This window comes from Hylobates moloch, unplaced genomic scaffold (assembly GCF_009828535.3).
Source record: "Hylobates moloch isolate HMO894 unplaced genomic scaffold, HMol_V3 SCAFFOLD_10, whole genome shotgun sequence".
Lineage (NCBI taxonomy): Eukaryota > Metazoa > Chordata > Mammalia > Primates > Hylobatidae > Hylobates > Hylobates moloch.
Window position 1 is genome coordinate 12,735,586 of NW_026652285.1, and position 19,466 is coordinate 12,755,051.

At 40.4% G+C, this 19,466-nt stretch overlaps 1 protein-coding gene across 2 annotated transcripts in view; it reads right to left on the reverse strand.

Moving 5' to 3' along the window:
* HEATR6 (HEAT repeat containing 6) overlaps nucleotides 1-19,466 on the reverse strand; it is a 35,794-nt gene that overhangs the window by 1,339 nt on the left and 14,989 nt on the right. Inside the window, exons 10-20 of one of the 2 annotated variants that reach the window (XM_058446139.1) lie at nucleotides 15,593-15,799; nucleotides 15,123-15,222; nucleotides 12,759-13,114; nucleotides 11,827-11,949; nucleotides 11,318-11,404; nucleotides 6,514-6,648; nucleotides 5,259-5,381; nucleotides 3,941-4,065; nucleotides 2,871-2,967; nucleotides 1,572-1,776; nucleotides 1,048-1,161 (exon numbers count right to left, since the gene is read on the reverse strand). In XM_058446139.1, the coding sequence (XP_058302122.1) occupies nucleotides 1,048-1,161; nucleotides 1,572-1,776; nucleotides 2,871-2,967; nucleotides 3,941-4,065; nucleotides 5,259-5,381; nucleotides 6,514-6,648; nucleotides 11,318-11,404; nucleotides 11,827-11,949; nucleotides 12,759-13,114; nucleotides 15,123-15,222; nucleotides 15,593-15,799 (1,672 nt within the window). The remainder of the gene's footprint in view (nucleotides 1-1,047; nucleotides 1,162-1,571; nucleotides 1,777-2,870; nucleotides 2,968-3,940; nucleotides 4,066-5,258; nucleotides 5,382-6,513; nucleotides 6,649-11,317; nucleotides 11,405-11,826; nucleotides 11,950-12,758; nucleotides 13,115-15,122; nucleotides 15,223-15,592; nucleotides 15,800-19,466) is intronic. The other variant, XM_032162980.2, reaches the window with a different exon arrangement.

Genomic DNA, 19,466 nt, shown 5'->3' on the forward strand with positions numbered 1-19,466 from the left:
CCCATGGGGGTATGGCTTCGTGGGCAGAGCGTGGACTGAACTGCAACCCCATCTATCCTCTCAGTTGGGCACTTCTGAGCTGCATGCTCACCTGCAACAGCATCCAGACACTGCTCTGGTCATAGCAAGTCATGCATTTTATTGCAAAGATAAAGAAAACTTACAATTTCAAGAAAAAGATCCCCAGATTTCTATCTTTTCTCCATACCTGTAGGCCCTAGGAAATCAGCCTGCTTTCCTCCTTACCAGAGCTACTGCTACCCACTCCACTTTGGGGTGTCCTTACTCAAGATGGCTGACAGAGTACAATGCAGCTTCTCTTAACTCTCCCAGCCCTTCCTGGCTTCTCTGTTGCCTCCGTAAGATAGGCAAGCAGGCCCTTTCCATTTGGTGGATGCCACTGCCATTGACAATGGGCCACTGCTAGAGCTACAAGACACTCACAATCCGACCCGTCAGAGTCCTTTATCAGTTTCTAGCTCCCTTTTCTTATGTGGCTCTTGATAGCTCTGCTACTGGATGCTTTCTAGTTCTCAAACTTCCTGCCTCTTTGGAGCTTCCCTTTCCCTCCAAGTCATGCAGGTAAACTTCTCTCTCTAGTTGGCTGAGGGCAAGGGCCATACGGGGAGGCAGGTAGGAGCCAACCACCACTGAGGTGCCCTGGTTTCAGGGACTTCTTGGCTTTCCAGAGGGCGGACATCCACCTCAATGGGCTCCAACCCAAAAGGTCACCCTTACGTGACTTCCTCAATGGAAGAAGCCGGGAGGCTACTTCACATACTCCCAGCTGACTGGTCTGCCTGGACGCTCTGGGCAATAAAGGGGAGCAGAGCCAGACTCCCCTCACTTGATGCATGCTCTCCTCTCCAGGAACACATCCTCAGGTCTCAGATCTTCTGAGAGAGAGAGACGCAATAAAGCAAACGCTGGCATTCAAAGTGAGCGAGGTTTGGAGGCTCCGATCCACACACCTAAGCAGCTACTGGTCCTGAATGACATATCAAGGTGCATGGCATGCCACTACTTAGAGACAGATGTCCTCCTTACATTTATTAATGGCATCCACTTCTGTACACAGCTCATAGGGAATTTCCAGTTTATATCCCCTCTCATTCCAGTTTTTTTCCTTCCTTTTTTCTTGACCATTAAAACAATATATGCCTATTGTAGACAATTGAGAAAATGAAAACAGAAAAAATCCTACCCATCCAGAGGCAATCACTGTTAATAATTAGTCCAATTTCCTTTCAGTCTTTTTTCTACACATCTATTGAGATCATTCTGTAGAAATTATTTAATACCTGCTTTCATTTGTTTAATATCAGAAGTATTTTTCCAGATTATCAAATTCTTTTAAGTAATTTTAAATGGCAACAAAATATCCCATTATATATCCCATTGTATAGGTAATGATGTATTTCAATGTTCCCCTAAACTTGTTTTCAGGATGTCTCCAGTTTTTCCTAATACTATGATAAGTAACATGTGACAAACATCTTTAACAACAATGTAGATTGGTGTGTGTTGTCCCAAGAGGCTTTCCACCAGGGAGTGAAGGGAAACTTTCTTACCTAAAGGAAGGGCGGGATTTTTAAATACATTTCCCATTGCATAACAAGCATTCCATCGGACTTTCATGGCAGCTTCTGTTAGAACAGTAGAAATTAGGGCCTGGATAGACTCCTCAATGATTTCTGCAAATGTGGGTTTTTCTATATGAGACGGTTGTAGAAAATGAAGCAAATTTCCAAGGGCCCGGACTGCATTGCTTTTTACCTAGAAAAAAATGTAAATGCTTTAGAAATCTGTTTGGCCAAAGAGATGTTTCCAAAAGTCTAATTTCAGCTTTTGAAAAACCCAGGAGGTCCTCGACTTCTTAAAACAAGTCCTTGGAACTCACAAGGTCTGGTCTGGTTAACATCCTGAGCCATCAGAAAGGTGAGGTTCTACAAAACTCCTCTCTCTGATTATTTATTTATTTATTTATTTTATTTAGTGCTAGACAGGAACTCAGAGAGGTCCAACTTCCTTGTTTTACTGAGATGGAGTATAAGGACCGGGCACAACAGGACAAGGCTGATTGACAGCAAGACGACCAGAAGCTAGGTTCAATAATTCCAGTCCAATACTTTTCTACTAGACTAGAGTCTCAACCTCTGCAGCCCACCAGAATCACTTGGGAAGATTTTTCCTTTTGTTTTAAAACCAATTCGCAGGCCCTAAACCTCAGAATTTCTGATTGAATTGCTCTGAGGTAGGGCTTCCTGGGTGATTACCAGATTTTCAGAAGTAGTATTAAAGTGAGCACATGGTATGGGTCAGGTACTGTGCTAGGTGCTTTAACATAGGGCATCTTCATATCCAGTGAGGTATATAACTTCCATGTTACAGGTGAGGAGCTGACCTTCAGAGAAGTTACATAATATACCAAAGTCACCCAGCTACTAAAGGGCAAGCCAGGGCTTGAATCCATGTATGTCTGACCTAAAGCCCAGACCTGTGCTTTTTAAACTTATTAGTTTAACAGGTAATATTCAAAGCCAAGAGCTACTCATCTTTCTGACTTGTCAATTCTACTTAAAATTTTTTTTTTTTTGGAAATAAAAAAAAGTTAATTTTAAAAGGAATCTGAATATGTCATGTAGTATTACAATGGGTACTGATATTTTTCCGGAGGCGGGAGACAGTAAAGAAACCATACATGTGTGGAATGGGCCGTTTATACCCTGAGCACACCCTCAGTCTCCTTTGAACAGGAGTACATTTGGTGGGATAGTCTGAGGAACATCAAGCCACACTAAACTACCACACTGCAGCTACAATACGTTAACTATCTGTTTGGGAGATACTGGGTTTTGTTGTGAGTCTACCTTGTCTTTATCCTTGGATGCTTCTATAGCTGATTGTAACATTTTCAAGAGCAGGAGACCAGAGAACTCTTCCTGGAAACTTGGGTCTGGTGTTTCCCTGTTCCACCCAAAGCAGGCAACACATGTTAAAAGGTAAATACACTTAAATATATACATATAGAAATACATTCACTTAGTATAAGCACAAAAGTTTAGGAAAACGGTTTAACAAATCTGCTTAGATTATATCAAGAAACTTACAGTATATATCTTTTGACCCAATAGTTCCCCACATAGGAATGTCTCCAAAAAAAAAAAAGTCTCAAAATGCAGATTTCATGCACAAAAATATTCACTGAATATAAAAGCCTACAAGCCTAAAGCCTAAAACAAATGTTCAGTAATAGAAAAATGGTTAAATAATCATCACACAGTGATAATTATGTAATCATAAATAAGGATTTCTAACAAGTCAATAAAAGAGAATGCTTACACATTTTACATGTCGCTTATATGGTGAAGTGACAAAAGGCAGGACACTTGCACATGAATAACCAGCTACCTCTGGGGAGGGGAACTAAGGTGCCAGGGTAGAAGAAAGGCTTCACACTAAATGCTACTTTGTACTATCTGGATCTTTTTTTAGCCTGTGAATATACTACTTTAAGAAATTCTTTTTAAATGCAGAAGTACAGTAACCATTACTAAGGTTTTGCTTTTATGTTTTCTATAATGTGGACATATTACTTATATTGACATACAGTATTTTTTTGTCTTATATATGTGTTAATATGTCTTATATATAATGTCTTACATATATGTCTTATATATGTCATATAATATATATGTCTGATATATGTCTTATATATATGTCATATATATGTCTTATATATATGTCTTAATATATTCCTAATATATATTAAGAACCGCTTATTAATTTAATTTTCTGAAGGAATATCAAACAAAACAAAGCAGGAAGACGGCATAATATGCGGGAACTACTGCTGATACTTTCATGGTAGGGACCGACGACATTCTCTTGGGCCCTCAATCTCAGAAGTCGGCTGGGGAAAGCAAGCTCAGTCACCTACATGTTGATAATCAGAGTGTCTGTCAGGTTGCCCAGGGACCAGGCTGCTTTGGCTCGAACATTTAGAGACTTGTCTTCAAGTGACATCAATATTGCATTTGCTGCGTCTGCAACAAATATGACATCCTATAACACAAAACAAAACACTGCAGTTACTTTAGCAGGTCATGCTGCTACCTTTGAAATTCTCAAACTTATTTTCAGATAAAGCTACAAGCCTTCATGCACATTTCTACTTGGAAATAAAAATTCATCTACTCAATCAATTTACTGTTCTTCTTGTATTTTACTTTACAATTTCGACACTCAAAAAAATCTCAGGGGAAGCTCCCATGATTTTGGTATGTGCCATGGACACCCGAGGAGCCTATGGATTTTGCTCTTATGAACATCGAATATATAAGATAGCCTGGGACAGTTATCTGTGAATTCTGTGCTTGGTGGATTTCCATCTCAGGAAATAATGTTCTGAAAAATAAATGCATTTCCAAAACACATCCTATGTACTACACACCACTCAGTGAGATAAATGTCACAAGTAAGAGGGAAAGAGGACATTATTTCCTTCTTAGTAAAAACTATGTCAGCTTTCTAAATGATGACTACCACCTGGTAATGTCCCATTTCATTTTTATTAGATCATTCATTAATTTAAGCATTTATTGGGTGCCTAAGGTCCCAGGCAGTGTGCTAAGTAACTAAAAATTAAAAATAAATAATGCCTTAGTTCATTTATATATATGGTATATATACAGTAATGCTTGTAGTTATATATATAAAACTATATGTATAACTATATATATATGGAGAGAGTGTGTGTGTGTGTGGGTGTGGGGGTGTGTGTGTGTGTGGGTGTGGGGGTGTGTGTGTGTGTGTGTGTGTGTGTGTGTGTGTGTCTGGTTCTGCCACCCAGGCTGGAGTGCAGTGGTGTGATCTCTGCTCACTACAACCTTCACCTCCCAGGCTCAAGCGAGCCTCCCATCTCAGCCTCCCAAGTAGCTGGGACTACAGGTGCATACCACCATGACTGGCTAATTTTTAAAATTTTTCGTAGAGACAGGGTTTCGCCAAGTTGCCCAGGCTGGTCTCAAACTCCTGAGCTCAAGCAATCCACCCGCCTCGGCCTCCCAAAGTGCTGGGATTACAGGCATGAGCCACCATGCCTGGCACATGACCACATTTTAGTAGCAATTAAAGAAATCAGATTACAAAGCAATTTAGTTTCCTTTACCATCCAATGCAGGAGCTCTATATCCACAAAATAGGGGTGTCATGGACTACAAAAGGGACACAGAAGAGCTAAATAGGCTCACTCTGACCTGTCTGAGACAGGGAAAAAGCACATAGACTCCCAGGGCCCGTGAAGTTGCAGCTTTCACTAAGCGATTCTTGCTGTCATTCAGCCCGAGCAGCACTGTGATGCACAGGATCTGCCTGTCATTCTGCAATGAGAAGGTCGACAAGGGAAAAATGAGAATGAAATAACTAGGAGCCAAAGGCTTCCATAAAAGATGTGAAATATCTGTGTCTGAGACCATATTCAGGAGTTGAACACCATTGCGACCTTGAGGCTACTCTCGTAAAGAGCAGGTTCAATTCAGATTCCATGATTATCTGAGCACCCACTTTGTGCAAGACACACCCAGCATCTCATCACATTTAACCTTTATTAAAGTTGCCTTCTTTATAGAAGCTCATTTATGTAAATAAGAATGGATGCAAATGTCACTGAGGACTAAAGAAAAAAAGCAGGCTGAATACTGCTATTCTGAATAGCAGTATTCTGAATGCTTATGCTCCCCCAAAATTCCTATGTTGAAATCTTCACTCCCAGGGTGATGGGAGGTGGGGCTTTGGGGAGGAGATTAGGTCTTGGGAACAGAGCCCTCATGAAAGAGATTAGTGCCCTTATGATTGAGGCCCCAGAAAGTTGCCTACCCCTTCCACCACTTGAGGACACAGTTCACATGGTGCCATCTGTGAGCCAGAGAGCGAACCCTCCCAAGGCACCAAGTCTGTCAGTGACTTGATCTTAATTCCAGCCTCCAGAACTATGAGAAATACATTTCTGTTGTTTAGAAGACACTTAATTTATGGTATTTGATTATAATAGCCCAAACAGACTAAGACAAATACCATATGTGTTGGACAATAAATATAAGTATTTTCCCATACCTGTTATTTTTCACATGACTGCCATCTTATTGATGATAATACCAAGTTTTAGAGAGGTTAAGAGTCAAAGAGCTAGCAAGTCGAAGAGCTGGGCTTTATCTCAGGCCTTTTAAACTTTGGATATGAAATCTTCCTGAAATCTCTCTGCCTTCCAAGCTTCTGCTACCTTTGCCTCTACCACCTACATTCTAACGCATAGGGGGAAACAGCTTTCCTGATATATTAAGGCTTCAAGTTTTCCTATTTGCTGTTCCCCAGTGCCCTCATCCCCCACTCAAGTAGAATTAGCACCTTTTCATCAGAGATGATGCTGAATATTGGTTCAAAATGCAAAAGCATCAATTTCTAGCTCTGGTGCTCCAGCCATGATTTCAGGGTGAGAAAACACCCTCACATTACCGGCAGATTGCTGAAGGCCTCTGGCAAGATGGAAGACAGGGCATCACAGGCGCTCGCCTGGAGAGTTGGGTGCTCCGAATTCTGCAGGGCTCTGGGTAAAGGACCGTTCAGCATCATAGTCCAGAACATCACCACCTGGAACGGAGGCAAAGGAAAAGCTGCAGCCCAAGACATGAAAGGGGAACCAACTCGGAGCTAAGCCTACCAGAAATGGCCTTAGTGAAACATTTTCCCTTAAAGTAGCAGCTTTCTGTAAATGTTTTCATTGGTTCTTCTTCCACAGTGATGAAAGGACTTTGGTTTAAGCCTCCCATTCAACTCCTATTGATTAGGAGACTGTGGTCTGATAAAGTTATGCAGCAACAGTGATAATAACTAAGAGGAGGCTGAAGATGGTGACGACAGTAACAGCAACAGCAGCGGCAGCTAATGTTCTTCAGAGAGCTCATGCCATGCCAGGCACTGCTTTAAGTATTTTACATGTATCAACTCATTTTATCCTTTGGCACAAATAAATGGGGTCTGTAGCATTATCCCTACTTTTTCATACAAGGAAACTGAGGCACAAAGAGACAATACAACTTGCTAATCAGCAGCAGAGGTGAACCAGAATCCAGATCAGTTGACACTCGGCTAGGGCTTTTTCAACTACTTTGCAGAGTCTGTGTGATAATAAAACGTAATACTCTGTGTAAGGTTTCTAGCGCAGGGCCTGGTACACAGTGGACACTCTTAAATTGGGCAGTAGGTTCTGTTTTCATCACTTTGAAGAACTACCTCACTTCACAGCCTCTAAAGCAGCCATGTCAACAGTTTCCTTTCCATGCTTTATACATATCCTGTGATTTCATATTCATTTGTGAACCTCTGTGGTTTTGGTATGTTTTGTTTCTGTCCCATGGACCTAGTCCTGGGTTTTGCTGTGTATTTCACACACCAGTTCTGTCTTTCTCCTACTTCAGCTCCTGGAAACCCAGTCTGGGCCCTCCCTGCCCCACTCCAGAAGAATGTAGACAAAAAGTGGTTGCCAGTCTCCAGGATGGCACACGATTACACTCACCTACTAATATTTACACCCTTGTGTAGTCCCTCCCATACCGAACAGGCTGACCTGTGTAACCAATAGGATGTCGTGGAAATGACAGCACGAAACCTCCAAAGCTAGGTCATAAAAAGCACCACAGCTCTGTCTTGCTTTCTTTCCCTTGGATCACTTGCTGTGAAGGAAGCTGGCTGCCATGTCAAGAGGATACTCAAGCGGCCCTCTGGAGACGTCCTCACGGGGAGAAAATGAGTTGAGGCCTTCTGCCAGCAGCCAACACTAATTTGCTAGGTCTATGGGTGAGCCACCCTGGAAGAGGATCCTCCAACCCCATCAGGTCTTGCAACCCGTCAGTTGACTGCAACCCTGGGGGCATCTTGATCCCAACCTCATGGGAGAACTAAGCCAGAATCACTCAGCCAAGCCGCTCCTAATTCCTGACTCACAGAAACTGTGAGAAAATAAATGTACATCGCTTTAAGCTGCTAAATGTTTAATTTGTTACTCACTAATAGACAAGCAATATAGAAAACATGTCTTTTTTTTTTTCACAGATGAACAATACCTGAGTGTGAACAGTTAAGAAGCTTGCCCAGTCATTTATCTAGCAAAGGGAGAAGTTTGAATTCAAACTGAGTTCTGTCTGATAACAAAGCTCAACTCACTTCCCTGCGCATGTTATATGAAAGCTTTAGTGGCAGTCTAAGGCAGGGACTAGGGTTAGAATCTTTAATTCACTGCAAGGATGACAGAAATTGTGAAGGGAAAAGAATAGGCAGAATGTGAAGGGCAGAGGCAGCAAAGACCACCAACACTGAGCTGATTTTGCTTTTAGCACTAAGTAGAAGCCTTTTTTGGTGTGGTCACATGCCCTTCATCCATCTTTGGAACTGGTACAGTGTGGGGGTAGCAGAAACAACCTGAAAACACAGGAATTTAATAGAATTGTGGTGGGGCTGGTGGGGGGCAGTGGGGACGCGGGTAACGGAATTACCTCCTATGTGTTAGCATCTTTACATGTCATTCGATTTTTCAACAGCCTTGTGACTGAAGGGTTATGGTTTATTATTCCTTTTTACAACTAGGAAACCATGCCTATAACCACGTATCCATTAAGTGGCTGATATGGTTCGGATGTGTGTCCCCTCCAAATCTCATGTTGACATGTGACCTCCAATGTTGGAGGTGGGCCTAGAGGAAGGTTTTTGGGTGATGCACGCAGACCCCCACTGAATGGCTTGGTGCTATCCTTGTGGTAATAAGTGAGTTCTTACTCTGTTATTCACACGAGAGCTAATTGCTTAAAAGAGCCTGGCATCTCTCTCTTCCTTCCTCTCTCGCCATGTGACACGCCTACTCCCTCTTCGCCTTCCACCATGACTGGAAGCTTCTGGAGGCCTCACCAGAAGTAGATGCTGGCACTATGCTTCTTGTATAACCTGCAGAACTGTGAGCCAGACAAACCTCTTTGAAAAATAAATTGTCCAGTCTGAGGTATTTCTTTACAGCAGCAGAAAAGAGACTAATACAGAAAATTGGTGCCAAGGAATGGGGTGTTGTTATAAAGATACCTAAAAATGTGGAAGCAGCTTTGGAACTTGGTACTGGGCAGAGGTTGAAACAGTCTGGAAGGCTCCAAAGATAGGAAGACAAAGGAAAGTTTGGAACATCTTAGAGACTGATTAAATGGTTGTGACCAAAATGCTGATAGAAATATGGAGAGTGAAAGCCAGGCTGAGGAGGTCTCAGATAGAAATTAAAAAGTTTGGAGAACTGGAGGAAAGGTCACCTTTGTTACACCTTAGCAAACAACTTGGCTGCATTATGCACATGTCCCAGGGATTTGCATAAAGTTGAACTTAAGAGTAATGACTTAGGGTATCCGGTGAAAGAAATTCTAAGCATCATTCAACAGGTGATGTGGCAGCTTCTCACAACCTATAGTCGGATGTAGGAGCAAAGGAATGACTTAAAGTTGGAACTTATCATTAAAAGGTTAGCAGAGCATAAAAATGTGGAAAATTTGCACCCTGGCCCTGTACTAGAGAAGGAATCCAAGCTCAGAGCAACTACTTGCTAGACAGATTAGCATGACCCAAAGGGAACCAGGTGCTAATAGCCAAGACTACGGGAAAACAGCCTGGAGGGCATTCTAGAAATCTCTGAGGCAACCCCTCCCATCACACACCCAGAGGCCTAGGAGGAAAGTGGTTTTGGGGGCCAGGCCCAGGGCCCCACTGCCCTGCACAGCCTTGGGACACTGCTCCCAGCATCCCCAGCCTTGGCTCAAAGGGCCCCAGATACTGCTTGGTTTTCTGCTTAGTGGGTACAAGCTGTAAGCCTTAGCAGTTTCCATGTGGTGTTAAGCCTGCAGATTCACAGAATGCAAATGTGAAGAAGGCTTGGGAGCTTCCACCTAGATTTCAGAGGATTCCCTAAGCCTGGGTGCCCACGCAGAAGCCTGCCACAGGGACAGAGCCCCTACTGAGAGCCTCTACTAGGACAGTGCCAGAGAGAGATGTGGGGTTGGAGCCCCAACACACAGTCTCCACTGAGCACTGCCTAGTGGAACTCTGGGAATGGGACACGGCCTACACCCAGCAAAGCCACAAGGGCAAGGCTGCCAGGAGTCTTGGAGGCCCATCCCTTGCACCGGTGTGCACTGGATGCGGGACATGGAGTCAAGGACTATTTTGGAGATTTAAGGTTTAATGTCTGTCCTGGGTTTTGGATTTGTGTAGGGCTTGTTGCCCTTTTCTTTTGGCTGATTTCTCCCTGTTGGAATGGGACTGTTTACCCAATGCCTGTAGCACCATTGTATCTCAAAAATCAATAACTTGTTTTTGATCTTACAGGCTCATAGGTGGAAGGAACTTGCCTTGAGTCACAGCTGAGATTTTGGACTTTTGAGTGATGCTGGAAAGAGTTAAGACTTTGGGGAACTACTGGGAAGAGACGACTGTATTTTGCAATGAGAGGAACATGAGATTTGTGGGGGCCAGGGCCAGAATGATATGGTTTGGATGTGTGCCTCCTCCAAACATCATGCTGAAATGTGACCTCCAACACTGGAAGTAGGCCTAATAGGAAGTGTTTGGGTCATGGGGGCGGATCCCTCTTGAATGGCTTGGTGCTGTCCTTGTGGTAATGAGTGAGCTCTCACTCTATGAGCTCACAAAAGAGCTGGTTGTTTAAAAGAGCCTGGCATCTCCCTCTTGCTTACTGTCTTGCCATATGACATGTCTGCTCCCCCTTTGCCTTCCACTAGGATTTAAAGCTTCCTGAGGCTTCATCAGAGGTAGATGCTGGCACCATGCTTTTTGTACAGCCTGCAGAACTGTGAGCCAGATAAACCTCTTTTCTTTATAAATTGCCCAGCCTCGGGTATTCCTTTATAGCAACATAAAATGGACTAATACAATCATGTTCCCTAAATTTGATCCCATGGCTTTGGAGACAAAATCCCTGACTCTTTCTGTCTTGGGCAGGCTGAGTAACCAGACTAGGTTTTATGCAAAAGAAATATTAGTTTTACTATTGCTGGTTATATGTTATACATAAGCCTACCACATACTAAATTGCAAATAAACTGAAATGTAAAATAAAACCTATTTATACTAGTTTCATGTTTTCCTGGATTATAAAACATAATTTTTGACACTGGAAGAAACCATATCATCTACTCCATTTATCACTGAGCTTCAAAATAAAACAGCAACTGAAGCACTAATAAAAGAAAACTATGAATTGACATTTATTTACCAAGAAGACTGGCACTCTCTGATCAGGTGCTGCAGTGGAGTCCGGTTTATGCTGCTGTATTAAGCCTGTGCCCAGTTCTTCCAGAAGCTGCCAAGAAAAAGAATTACCAAAGTGGAGCATGAGAACGAACGAACAGCTTCACTTTAGTAACACCTTCACTTTAGTAACACCTTCACTTTAGTAACACCTTCACTTGAGTTCGGAGATCACCTCAAATCAAGGGGAAACATAATTTGCAACTAATTTTCTTTCTTTTTTCAGTCACTCTTAACAGAGGCATTCTTTCAAGGACTGAAATCAACAGCTATATCTTATTAATTTGTTACCGAATCAATTCGTGGGGTTTACATGTAAGAGCCGAAAACAGAAGAATGTATGTCTTCCTTACCTGAAATCTCTTTAAGAAATCTCAGAATTGAAGGACATGTGGCAGAAGAATATAAAGTGAAGAAAAGGAAGGATATAAAGTGAAGAGAAGGAAAAAGCATTGTGGTTTTGATGAAAATTACCTTTGCTCCATGAAGCTGAATGGATGGATCTGCTTCCCCCATGCACTTGCAAATCACCTCTCCAAGCTCCATCAAGTAGGCTTGAGTCATTGAAAAGTAGCCCCTTGCCAGAAGAGTCAATACCTGCAAAGAGAGCATGGAATTAACCCTCTAAGACCTGAGTGCAAGGCTGCAATATCCAGAAAAGTGTTATAATATTTCAGAAATCACTTATATTTAACAGGGGCTGAAATCTGTTGAATGAAATTAAGAACGATAATCTTTATTTTGTGACTAACATCAATAAACTGTATCATAGTTTTATGGTGCTTTAGTATATGATTGCTTTTCATTAACAATCTCATTTAAGTCTTGGAACTGTTCTTTAAAGTAGATATTAATTGAATTTTACAGCTAAAGAAACTAAGCTTGACAAGATCAAAGGACATGTTTCATGTTGCCCAGTTAATTAGCAGCAGACCCCAGGACCAGGCCCAGTCTCAGATCACATTTGTATAGAAAAAGTAAACTCTTTTATCTAGGATTGTTTTCTTCCTTTGAAAGAACAATTATTTTGTTACTCTAAGCAGGTACAAGACCAAGGAGAAGCTTATAGAGAATTAAACATTTAAGTTGCAAAAATCAAAAATTAACTGTACAATTTCACTCAGAATTATTCTACAATCTATTACATCCACCTGTCATATAATACCTGAAGTGACTAAAATAATTTGCAATCAAAGAACAAAAAGGAATGAATCTGCTATTTTACAACCAAGGAACACCTCCCCGAAACAAAACAACAACAAAAACAATACACCACCCATACCTAAAATACAACTCCCATGAACACAATTGACACATGGCTTGGTTTTACCTGCTTGCTCCTCACGGTCACTCTGAAGGAAGAATGGTTACTTCCATTTCAGAGATGAGGAAATGAAATCTCCTACCTGTAAGGCCTCCAGTCGCATGGGGGATGGTTCGTAGTTGCCTCCTGCTGCAGAGCCAGCATCGCTACCTGAACAGGAATCCTCCTTGGGCAGTACGACAATGGAAATGCAGAGTCGAATGAGCCAGCAGGGCTCTGAAGATCCCCTAGGTGAGCTAACTGACGTTTCTTCCAGAGAGGGTCCTGTAGGGGCTTTCTTCCACCAATCAGGAGGGCTGAGGTGAGGGGTTGCTGAATTGCTATTACTGAGTCCAGAAGAACATGGCTGTTGCAGAAGTAGCTGGACTTCAGGTAAAGGTGCGTGGGTGGACACTATAGCTCCCAAGAGTGTGAGACTTGACACACGAACATTAACATCTGTCAAAGGAAGCAGTAAGAACTTATCACCATGGGAACAGCTACCGTAAAGATGGTAGTTATCCCTGCAGGCAATTAAGAATTAGTAGTTCCTTGTGTAACCTGAATCTAATCAAACTTCTAGACCTCATTTCCAGTTTGGAAATACAAGGGACAGGAGAATAAGTTAACACCATAAAGAAACAATCTGACAAATTGAGAATGTGATTTATTTTGTTATCTTTGGTGACAGAGTTTAGAGTTCACATTCTATAAGACAATTGGGTTAGATTCTTTCCTGAGTCAGTTTGATATAAAAAAGATGGGTGGGGGGACTCTAGAAGACTACAGTGACATAATAACTAAATGCAATGCATGTACCTTGAATGAACCCCAGATTTTAACAAGAAATATTTTTAAAAAGCTAAAAGGTCTGTGTCCAGACTCATTTTTTTTTTTTGCATGTGATGTCCAGCTGTTCCAGCACCAATTGTTGAAAAGTATCTGCCCCTTTGTTGTAGATCAGTTGACTATATTTATGTGGGTCTATTTCTGGGCTCTCTATTCTGTTTCATTGATCTGTTTGTCTCTTCCTTGGCCAATATCACATTGTCTTAATTACTGTAGTTCTATAGTAGATTTTGAAGTCAGGGAATGTCAGTCCTTCAGTTTTGTTCTTCTCTATCAATGTTGTGTTGGCTATTCTGGGTCTTTTGCATATCCATATACATTTCAGAATCAGTTCATTGATATCTGCAAAATAACCTGCTGGAACTTTGATTGAGACTGTACTGAATCTACAGATCAAGTTGGGAAGAAGTAACATCTTTACAATATTGAGCCTTCCTATCCATGAACATGGAATCTCTGTCCATTCATTTAGTTCTTTGATTTATTTCATCAGTTTCACAGTTTTCTTCGTATAGATCTTGTACATATTTTGTTAGGCTCATACCTAAGAATTTCAGGGCTTGAACATTTTAATGAAAAAAAGTTACTTGAGGATAAAGTCAGATACTTGAAAGGAACCTTTGAGACATGGTGCACTCTCCTCGGCTGAAGATGCAGATAATGAAAAGTTGGTACAGTGGAATAAGCAGGGGTTGTTTTCATCTTATTTCTGCCATGAACGTGATGGGAAACCTTAGGGTAAGACTTACCTTTCTGGGTCCCTTTTTCACACATTAGTGTAAGTAGTGAACTGGACTTAATTACACCTCATTATCGCATTTGAGCCTCACAAAAATCTTATGATGTAGTTATAATTCTTGCTGTTAGGAAGAAATTAGGGTTCAGAGAGGGCCATGGCCATGAGATGGCAAAAATGGGAGTGGGCTCCAGACCCTTGGATTGACTTCAGGTCCCATGCTCTTCCCACTATGTCACAGAAAACATCCACTATTCCTTCCTTGTTACAATTCTGCCTGAAAAACTGAACTCATCAGAATGTGGTCTGATCTGAAAGTTTGCAAACAAAAGAAAAGCAAATCTACAAAAGGCAAGTGTTTATAGCACACATACATTATGTGTGGGAGGAAATAAGACTGCAGTTAGTAAAGATTTGAAGTTCTGGGATTTTATCTGAACTTCATAGGAAATAACATTAAAGAAGTTAAATTTTGTATTCCAGTTTTTCTTTCCAAAAAGTAGATAATATCTATCTGTCCGTCTGTCTGTCTATCTAACCATCCATCCATCCTCTACCTATGCGTAAGGGATATAAACTACCATGCTCCTGAGGGGGGCTGCTTGCACCTGGCTCAATGTTAATTCTAAAGGGATATTCCGGGTCACTGCCCTGAGCATTAAGCAGGCAAACTTTACAATTAATTCTCTAGCTCACTTCCACTGGGACTTGAGGGGTCAATTCTTGCAACAGCTTATACCCCTGAAAAGTTGAGAAGAAGCAGAGATCTCAAGAGTTGTAAAAATGCTTTGAATATATACATATATCTGTATCTATATATTTTTACTAATAGTCTGCATCTGACTGATATAAAGAAGCCATCAGTTTTAAGCCACTACAAACCTTTGTGGCGAATATAAGGCTTTATCTGGTTCCAGACTTTGGTCAGCAGGCTGAGTTTTAGACGATTATAAGGTGCATTTGATACTAAATTTGCAAGGCACTGTAAAACACAAAAAGTCGCTCATCAAAAGGCTTGATTAAGCCACAGCATAAAAACAAATTTTGCAGCATTTAATTAAAAAAGAAAAGTTTTCACACAACTAAAAATTAGTCTTTTTTTTTTTTTAAATAACACTTGTATTCTCATTTGTACAACTAAAGATAAAGAAGTATTTTTAGCAAATCATTTATTAGGACATACAGAGATTATAGGTAAGATCAGACAAGTAGGTACAGACTTCCAAATAGGGTATTTTTAAAAAACTATTACTTAGTTATATTCTTAAGTCAAGTTACTTTTGGGCTATGTAAAATAGTATACAAAATTAAAACAGAGAAGCCCCCTCTGGAACCCACAGTTGGTACATTACCTTAATTATCTGAGTAAGGGTCTGTGAGGATGACTCCGCCACCAAAGCTAACAAAAGACATCTGTGCAACTCTCTAATGCTGGAAGCGATCATTACGGAGAAGGGGGTAAAAGCCCTTCTGTGGTCACTGGTATCTTCAGCAACAGAAAGAAACTGCTTTGAGCCTTCCAAGATGGCAGATAAAACTTGCAGAGCACAGGCACGTGTCTGAAATTTCAGGATGATTCACACTGATTAGTTGAAAATTAGGAGTCAGATTCCCTTCTTCCTATACATATTTAATGTTCACAGTATTTACAATCATTTTAATTGGAAGAATAAAGGCAATGAGATTATCTGTTAGTTCCTAAAAACTAGGCCACTTGCATCCCAGACCTAAAAAAAAAAATCTTTATTTTATTTTTATTTTAGAGACACAGTCTCGCTCTGTCACCTAGGCTGCAGTGCAGTGGTGCAATCATAACTCACTGCAGCCTCAAACTCCCGGGCTCAAGCAATCCTCCCACGTCAGCCTCCCAAGTAGTTAGGACTACAGGTGTGTGCCACCACACCTGGCTAAAAAAAAATCTAGAAACACATTGCTGTTAGGTTTTTTACAGTAAGAAATAAATCTAAGCTACACCATAACACAAAAATCTGAAATCCTAAGCATGAGAATAAGGATTAGAGGCCTGGTTTATTCAAGCAGAATGCCAATTGAAAAGTTAAAGCTAAACAGCCCAGGGGGTAGAAAAAATATATGTGCCTAGAGTCTGTTTCCTATCAAAGTTCCTGAGAACATTATGCCTCATATTCCACTCTGAAGTACGTGTGTTCAATGTTAACTTAAATAGGACTTTAGGAACTTTGTGTACATACAACTTGGCAGACATCATTAGTGATCCAACTTTTAGAAACAGTCTTAGGTACAGGAAATAACACTGCCTGCAGTGACAGTATTTGACAATTCAAAAAAGGAATCCCATTAAGTACAATCTTATGAATGGAAAGGACAAAAAGTACATCTTTGGCATGACTGCTGTATTTGTCAGGAAAGGTGTCATTGGCACCCAGACTTTCTTTGTAAGGTTGAAAGATTACTTTCAATTGGCACTCAGACGATTTTGCAGTATTAAAAATCAGAAAGAAAAAGAAAGCCCAACTTTACAAAAATGGGATATAGGTAATAAGCATAGGACTATTAATACAGAATAATATTGTGCTCTCTTTGGCCAGCTCATCCAAAAATGACAATTAACATTTTCAGTCAAAAAATTTAAAAGCAGGGAATCAACATTACAATTCTAGAATCTAACCTAAATAGTTACTCAATATGAAGCATATCCGAGTTTGGAGCAAAAAAGGTTTACCCAAAAGCCTTCAATTATATTATCTCCAAACAACCAGGTAATAAATCACTAGGCAGGCCTTTTATAGAGTGGAATTGTAGAAATCTAGACTTATTGCTCCGAAGAGAAATTTGAAGTACAGTAGCATCAGACTTCAGAATTAAGCATAATCCCCTAAGGTGGGAAACTGACAATGTATTAGGAAATCGTGTGTATATGTGTGAAAAAACGAGAGAGCGAGGGCATGAACACAAGACAGCTGATCCAAAAAGGACTTAGATCAGGGACTGGCAAACTTTTCTGTAAAGAGCCAGCAGCACACATTCTATATTTTAGACTTTGCAGGCCAGTTTCTGTCACAACCACCCAACTCTGTGATTGTAGCATAGACACGTAAAGGAATAAATGTGGTTGTGTTCCAAAAAGCTTTGATTTACGGACAATGAAATCTGAATTCCATATAATTTTCATATATCATGAGATATTATTGTTTTATTTTAAAACCACTTAAAAGTGTAAAAACCATTCTTAGCTCACAGGCCATACAAAAACAGGTGGTGGGCCAGATTTGCCCTACAGGCCACAGTTGACCAATCCCTACTAGAGGCTGGTCCGAACTCAACAAGATAGATCTTATGCTAAACCTTCATTTCTTTAGAAGGCAACTAAAAATCACAATTCCAACAGTTCACAAACTGAATGAAATTAAAAATCAAAGGGGAAGAAATGAACTAATGTTCCAAAAGTCAAAAATTTTAGCACAGTTTTGGCATCTTAAGGGGAAAACCATGACTATAACAGATGAAAACAAATGTCATTGAAATTGGTTATTTTTTCCACTAAGTTATAAAATCTATATAGAAATTTGATACTATATCAAATTGTACTTCTCACAGTTCTGAGTTAATTTCCTTTAAACTCTGTTTAACATATCTTTGTTGTTATAATTGTTACTTAAGATACTGAATCTGGTATAAGTTTTGCTTCATTTGTTCTTATATCAATATTTAATATCTTGTTTACCAGTTCTAATCAGCACTTTCAGCAGAAATTACTAACATACAAGCAAATCATAACAGGTGTAGCTCTCCAGAGAGCTCATTTTGTTAAGTTTTTATTGTCTGAATATTTAAAATGATGAATGAAAGGCTTTTCAGTCTTACAAAAGTCAGTGTGCTTGGTTTTACTAGTGTATAGTTTCATCTCCTTGGACATGAAGGCTTGTCTAAAGCTAATAAAACAGAAAAGTACTTTTCCTTTTTTGCTACTTAAGAATATAGCAGAAATGTTTGCTGAGGTAGCCTAGTCAATCCTAATTTTTTTTCCTCTTTATGTGTGGTCTCAGAATATTTCTGGAAGGGTGACAAAGAAGTCCCTGCTGGGAGTGGGTACACTGAAGTTTCCATGCAGGACACATGACTGCTCACATGTTATTTTATTGGATCTCACTTCCAAAGTCAGTTGTCTTTTACGTAAAGGCATTTCAACATTGTGCCAGGGACTGTGGATCAGGAGGTATCTAAGTGATATGGTTTGGCTGTGTCCCCACCCAAATCTCAACTTGAATTGTATCTCCCAGAATTCTCACACATTGTGGGAGGGACTTGTGGGAGGTAACTGAATCATGGGGGCTGGTCTTTCCCCTGCTATTCTCGATAGTCTCACGAGATCTGATGGGTTTATCAGGGGTTTCCACTTTTGCTTCTTCCTCATTTTCTCTTGCTGCTGCCATGTAAAGAAGTGCCTTTTGCCTCCTGCCATGATTCTGAAGCCTCCCCAGCCATGTGGAGCTGTAAGTCCAATTAAACCTCTTTTTCTTCCCAGTCTCGGGTATGTCTTTATCAGAAGTGTGAACACTGGTACACTAATTAAAGACTGCCTGTTCTTTGCTAACACACTAAGCAAAGATTGCCTGTTCTTGGCTGGCCATGAGAAAATCTACCATTCCATAACAGTTAACAATTCCAACCTTTTCATTCTCTTTTCTAGTTATACCATCTATTATCTAGATTTCGATTTGTTTTCACTTTTTATAGTTATCTAAAAGAGCAATAAATCATCATCATGAAATTTGTAAATCAGGATAATTCTCAAGGTACTAAGACAAAGGTTTGCCCTGTAGTTTGTTTCTTAAGATAGGTCTTGATGATATTCTCCATAATATGCCTTTATAACACCTAAGGAAATCAAATAAAAGAAATTCTTAAATTAGTCTTGTTATTTTTATTGATAATTTGCTCTGTCCCTTTTGGAAGCATATAAGATGTGCTCCAACATGGAAATGTGATCATTTCCCAAGTACCACAGCCCTGCCAAATCCTAATGGACATTTCTAAGTTTTCTTCTCCCCAATTAACGATTCTAGCATATTATGTTTCAATTTCCTAAAAGTAGCCTCTGTTTATTGTTGGCATTCCGACTGGAAGAGTCTAATCACCTTTCCTTCTGTCCATTTGCCTTTAGAAAATTTCTTAGTATACCAGTTAAAATTGTGCTTCCAGCTGAGTATGCCATGGGTCATATCAGACCTGCCATAAACTCAAAAC